Source organism: Diplotaxodon limnothrissa, linkage group LG4, assembly GCF_057381915.1.
Source record: "Diplotaxodon limnothrissa isolate DT_005_m linkage group LG4, D_limnothrissa_male_GT1.1, whole genome shotgun sequence".
NCBI classification, from domain to species: Eukaryota; Metazoa; Chordata; class Actinopteri; order Cichliformes; family Cichlidae; genus Diplotaxodon; species Diplotaxodon limnothrissa.
In genome coordinates, this window is record NC_140599.1 from 19,861,908 (window position 1) to 19,868,170 (window position 6,263).

Below are 6,263 nucleotides of genomic sequence, written 5' to 3' on the forward strand. Positions count from 1 at the left end.
GAATCCACACTTGATTTGGCACAGATTTTACACAAGATGCCCTTCCTGACGCAAACCTCCCATTTACGCAGGCTCGTGACCCCTCCCGAGGCTGCATTCATGTCTTTTCCCAGAAACAAACCAGGGATCAAACAACTAATGAACATCATTATCGCTAAATTCGACAAGAGTTCACTTACTCCAGCTAAAGCCAGATAAACCCCAGATGTGACTTGGATGAAGCGAAGACCAGATGGTTTTTGATAATAAGAGAAATAAAGTACAGAAATGTTGATAGAATAGTGAAACATACCATACAGCGTGCACTGGGTTCAGTTTACCCCAACAATGTTTAATCTGTGTTCAGTCATGATGCAGTCTGATGCACAATATGCAGTATGGCTAAACATCTTCTCAGTACATGGAGTTTGGCCTCATTATGATTGATATCACACCAATAAACAGCTGTGTACAGTAAATAACTACAACTGCATGTTCTACACAACATTTGTCACCATTCTTTATTTTTTGGAGCGACCCATCAGAATATTTTCACCCCTGTTTGGACAGAAGACAGCGTTCCTCTTCACACGTAACAGCAAACATAAACACATGACAGTCATTTTGGTGCATTTCACTTAACATCAAGTAGCTGTACACTGTAGTCGAACACACAAACATATCGGCATTTCCATTCTAACAAAATGTTCATCTGTAATGAAGTAGTGCATGACCTTTTTCTTTGGAGGGGAGGGGAGAAATAAAGTAACACTGCAAGTGCATGAGTTCCCCCTTTTCTCTAGTTCTTGAAATGAGCCTCACATAAAGCCTCCCTCACTGGTCAATGAGCCCTCACACTGAATGTTTTTTGAGAGCTTTTAAAACTGGACGCTACAAATAAGGGATGGATAAATAACACAGGCACACTACTACACAGCTGTAAGTCTTCACACAATCAAAGGAGTGGCCATTAAAAGAGTGCACGTTTAAAACACCTCGTCATCGGCTTCACTCTGCAGATCGGAACGCTGCCTGCGTCTTTGGCATTTGATTAAAACAAGGCTGCTTGACTTAGCAAATGAGGTAGGTTCAATATTAGCTATTCCATGGGTCTCTCTCTTTCTCCACTACAGTGAGACTATTGAAATAATAACAATATTAGGCTTAAGACATACAATAACAATGAGATCTGTTACAACAGCAGATTTCAAACAAAACACCATAGTGCACGTTCAGGAGTCTGTATCACTGCATCGCAACCTCCTGGATTCAGCAGGGCTGACTCAAAACTTCAGGCAGGCAGAAGAAGAAAAACTAGTTGGCCTTCGAATCCTTCTCTGTTGAAGTTTCACACTCTGTCTTCTCGCCCTCGATTACACCTTTCTGTTATCGAAGAGAAAAACTGATTACATCCACTAAGAAAACAAACGTTTCCAATGCAAGCTACAAACTTTTTAACATTACCCGATGATATGAAAATGTATGCCTGTTTATGTCTAAAAAGGACCTGCCATGTTCCTTATGCTCCTTATTTTCTGTTACATATTACTAGCGCAGGGTTGGACCCCTGCTTGCCTTCAGAGCTGCCTTAATTCTTCATGGCACAGATTCAACGAGGTGGTGGAAATATTCCTCAGATTTTGGTCCATTATCAAGAAGCTGAAGAAATGTACCTAATAAAGTGACGACTGAATGTATACAGTTCATATTTAATAAGTCAAAAGTTATCTGCAAGCAACACCTGTGAGCCAGTAGCTCATCTCTCAGGCAGCCAATCAGAAGAGAGATGTCTTTAAGGGAGCTAAAAGGTTGTTTCAGACAGTGAATGAAGGTCTGATGAATGTCAGAGCTACTTTAGTAGAGCTCATGAATAATAACATTGAACTTAAAATGAGTATAATAGATCCACTTTAATTTACAACACAAACTTTGTTCCAAACAAGGCAACTAAACTCATGCTTAATTGTCAGTACGTTACCTTTGTCAGATGTGGGTAATAACGGTTCAACAGGCTGAAAGTGGTGACATGCAAAACACTGACGACGGCCGAGGCCACGATGGCGAAGAGGGCGATACCAGAGAGCACCCAGAGCAGAGCCAACCCTCCGACAAACAACAGGAATGCTGAGAGAGCAAACACAGGTGACAGGTTTGTGACTACCAGGTGGTGCGGTGTCATAAAATGCTACAGCGCAAGGGTGAGCACACCTACCCTCACAGAAAACAAAACCCACTGCAGATATCATCATGGTCACAACAGCAAAAGTGACAAAGAGTCCAACAGGCACTGCAGCCATAGCGCAGAACATCAGAGCTGTGAGAGCTACAAACGAGTGGCTGCTGAGGTACCGCCCAAGTCTCGTATTCAGCAACCGTGCTACCTGTAAGAGATCAGGTTTCATTGCAGCTGCAAGACAAACCATCAGCTGATGCACACAAATTAGTGAAAACATAAAAGACTTTGACAAGTGGAGGTGTGAAGTTTTGGCTTACCCTGGGGTCATCTTTAAAGTGTTTCACCAAGGCCGTCCATCTTTTCTTCAGCTGCTCAAAGTCAGCCCCACTCTCACTGCTGCTGCTCTGCATCTTCACACAGGTCTGAAGTGACTGAGAAGGAGGAAAAACACACACAGTCAATCTGGCTGCTTAAATCCCAACACTTAGCTTCCTATTTAAAAGTTACTCCAACGGCTCAACACATCCTCAGTTCAGCCCCAGTAACAATAAAAACTAGCTCAGAAACAAAATCTGGGATAAAGCTAACAACTGTTGTGAACTTCTGTTGCCGTTCACTGGACGAAAGTAACTTTCATTACACACTTTTTAAAACATATAACACAAGTTCTGCTGTGAGGTACAAACCTTAAACGGAGTCTCGGCAGCTCACAACATGAGAGAGAAATCACGAATGTCTCGTGGCTGCTTAAAACACGTTCACGGAAACAACACACCCATTTAAAAACGCACATCTCCTTTCTTCTCGTCCCTCCTCCTCCTTCTTCCTCTTCACAGAAACTCAGAAAGGGTTCTCGATGTTAACGCTGCTACCTAGTGGTGGCCTCAGGTATTGCAGCTCTAGGTGGCTAGCAAGAGCAACGGAGCAAAGAAAATTAAAAACAGTATAATCTACAATAAAGGTAACCTAGTCCCATACTGAAGGCTTTGTCGTGTGAGGGAGTGCATTAAAAATAAAATATTAATAATTATAACAGTGACAAAATAATACAAAATGAATTTAATTTTTTTTTTTTAAATACACTCCTTACTCTGTAAAATGAAACTTTAGCTCTTCCCCACCCTGCACTTTCATTTGTTTTGGAGAAAAGAAATGACTGATGGCCCCAAAAAGTGGATTCTGTTCATCGTTTTCAGTGGGAGAAACGTTGCAGCGTCACTCATCCAAGGGTCTTCTTCACTTGGATTCCTTTTTGGGATTTCCCTACCTGAAGACTGCACATGAATCAAGACACTTTGTGACTGATGATATCACTCTGTGACTCTACCGCAGAATAAAATCTGGATGCAAGGATGCAGGAATCAAACATCTGGAGTGACCAAATATTTGCATTGCCCTCTAAAACCGTTTTTAAAAGATTTAAATCAAGTTAAATAAATGAGAAAATAAATGTGAACAATAGATTTCACTTCCAAAATAATAAACCAGCAGCAACTCCAAAATAAGCATGGCTAGTCATGTGTACTTATTTATTTCCTAATATTAGGGAAATATATTTTTCCCACAAGGAAACATATACAGATAGGTAACCATAAGGCAGTAGAATTAAGTATATAGTAATAAAAACACATATCGTTTGTACCTGACCCTAGACAGACTCATGTATATTTACTGTCCTCTAGTGGCAAAAATGATACTTTGCACACCATAACATCACTGATACAGTCATTTATGTTTAAATGTAAAAACAAATAATAACTTGATAATAACATGTAATACTTTCATTGCTAATGCATTAATAATGATGTGGCGCTTACGATCACTGCTTCACGTTATATTGATGCTACCTCTTATTTTGCCATTAACTGATTATTGGAACAGTGAAGTTTCTTCCCAGGTTGTTCTCCTGTTCCTTTTCAGCGGTGACATTTCTATACCCTCAAATGTATTTCCACCTGCACAGCTGCGTGTCTTCCCTTCCTCCTCAGACATATTATTCACTGTCATTAAATGATGCAGTTAGTAATTATGATGGATGCCGGTGCCAGCCTTCTCTGCTTCGGCTTAATTGTGCCATAAAACACAAATGGACTTAATTGAGTTGGTCACGAGGTCACGAACGATCAAATGATTTGTTCTTGCCGTTTTGTTTTTATTGTCACGGGAGCAAAACGGAAATCAGCGAAGAATAAACGTGCATTTCTGGAAGTGTGCTTCAGTAGAAAGCAAACACAAGCAGGTGACATCATTATCTGAGGTTACTCAGCACCTCTGATGTGGAGTAACCTCAGCAAACGGTACCTTTTGAATATGCCCTCATATTGACTTGGCTTTGTAGCAGGTGCTTTATTATCAGCAGTTCCCCTGAGATCCTGCAGGGGGAGTTCCTATTTCACTTAGAGTCTGTCGGGCTGAAATGGCCCTTTAAAAATAATGACCACACTGTTTAGCTCTCAGCTCTGTGCTGCTATTAGATGGCAACAGTAAGATTTCTCTCTGAAGACTGATCGGAATATCAAATGACTGAGCTTCACCCCGCCGCTGATTACTTCCTCGGTAAAAGATAGCAGATATTACCACAGGTGCCCACAAATTACGTTAAGTCCCTCGAGTTTTGGACGGCATTAAATTTTTGTGAGCACATAACTGCCAGGCATGGGCGAGCGAAACGGCAGGGCGATCTGTTCTGAATTACACCAAAGAGAGACACCCCTGGGACCAGTGATGACAACTTATTTGGAGCCTTTATAGCTGCTGGCCATACTAATTAATCACGCTGTTTGGTATTGTGTACAGGGGGAAGGTTCGGTGGGAGAGAGAAAAACCCCGCATCCACCTCTCCAGACTGCTAAACACCGTGAACTCAGTGAACCAAGGCTTTTCAGGAGGCACACAGGAGTTACACAAAAGGAGATTGTGTATGCAGTTAGTGCATCTGCACCCAAACAACAAGGGATTCATAACTCAGCCCTGCACCCTTCACCCCACCCTCTGCAATCTCCTTGAATTTCAGGCTTTCATCTTTATGGCTCTTTCCCATCAGATTACACATTTCATAGTGGGAAACTCTGCAGGCTGGCTGCTGCACTGCATTCCACATAACTTCTGGCTGCCAACCAATGCATGCTTCATTAACACGACCCTGCCTGTCTGCTTGTTGTTCATCAGCACGCCCCTGTTGAACTGCATTAAGCTTCATCTCCTGCCAAAGCTGTGAAACATCTCGCAGGGAGACCAGCCTCAAATCTCAGTCATCTGTCAAACACTCAGTAATCAATAAATCATTAAGAAACAAATGACACCTTTGAAGCAATTGACAGCCTATTTTTTGCAAATCTTTAATATTGTTTTGTAGTTGAAGTCAGTTTAAGCAAAGCACCCCCCTTAAATTACAATTATTCAGTAACAAACAACAGGTGAGAACTCAAACAATATTATTCTAATTACTTTTCTCTTTGGATTATCTCCTCCAATGCGTTTTGTCCCCGAGCCTGAAATTGTGCACTGCTGCGCTGCATGCCATCATACAGTGTTTTGTAGTAATGCATTATTTAGGAGGAAACATGTTGAAATCAATCAAATCACCACGGCAGTGCAGCATTCATTTTTCATCACTTAGAGCTGCAGTGGGCAACAAACCTTCAAGCAGCTGCCACCTCTCTGTTTTATGTCCCCTTTCACCAGTACATTATGCTACTCACCTGACCTGCTCGGATCAGTCCTCGCTTACCATCTGGATTAAAAAAAAGAAAAAAATCTAGTCTTAAATTGGAGCTAGAGGAGGTGTAGAGGTTTAATCACCTTCAAAGTACATGGTCATTACACAATGCTAGAAGGTAATTATGGGCTTTTTTGCTCATTAGGCCAAAAACATGTGGTTTAAGTCTGCAAAATTAAAGGCACTTTGTTCAGCAGTGGTTTTTTAAAAATATATTACACTTGGTTCAAGCAGTGTGTCTTTTCAGTTTCTTATAAAACCCGTGTACTGATTTTTTATAAGGCTGAAACTACTACTGATGCTGAAATAATAAATGTCAAGCAGAACTAATAAGGGGGTTTCCCTTCTGTGACCAATGTGACTGAAGTGAATTGCCATGCATTTCTAAAA

General features: G+C 41.2%; 1 protein-coding gene across 1 annotated transcript; it reads right to left on the minus strand.

Moving 5' to 3' along the window:
- Positions 1–1,171: 1,171 nt before the first annotated feature.
- Positions 1,172–2,938, minus strand: LOC146633678 (lipid droplet assembly factor 1-like). Its single transcript, XM_085352417.1, has 5 exons — positions 2,842–2,938; positions 2,473–2,586; positions 2,192–2,360; positions 1,958–2,103; positions 1,172–1,362 (listed from the first exon to the last, which is right to left on the minus strand). The coding sequence occupies exons 2-5, from the start codon at positions 2,563–2,565 to the stop codon at positions 1,294–1,296; spliced, it is 477 nt and encodes a 158-aa protein (XP_085208543.1). The 5' UTR covers positions 2,566–2,586; positions 2,842–2,938; the 3' UTR covers positions 1,172–1,293.
- Between the last annotated feature and the right edge of the window lie 3,325 nt (positions 2,939–6,263).

Coding starts and splice junctions, on each gene's coding strand:
- LOC146633678 (XM_085352417.1), bottom strand. CDS start 2,565: ATGCAGAGCAGCAGCAGTGAGAGTGGGGCTGACTTTGAGCAGCTGAAG. Junction 2,361..2,472: donor ACTTTAAAGATGACCCCAGG/GTAAGCCAAAAC, acceptor GATCTCTTACAG/GTAGCACGGTTGCTGAATAC. Junction 2,104..2,191: donor GGGTTTTGTTTTCTGTGAGG/GTAGGTGTGCTC, acceptor TTGCTCTCTCAG/CATTCCTGTTGTTTGTCGGA.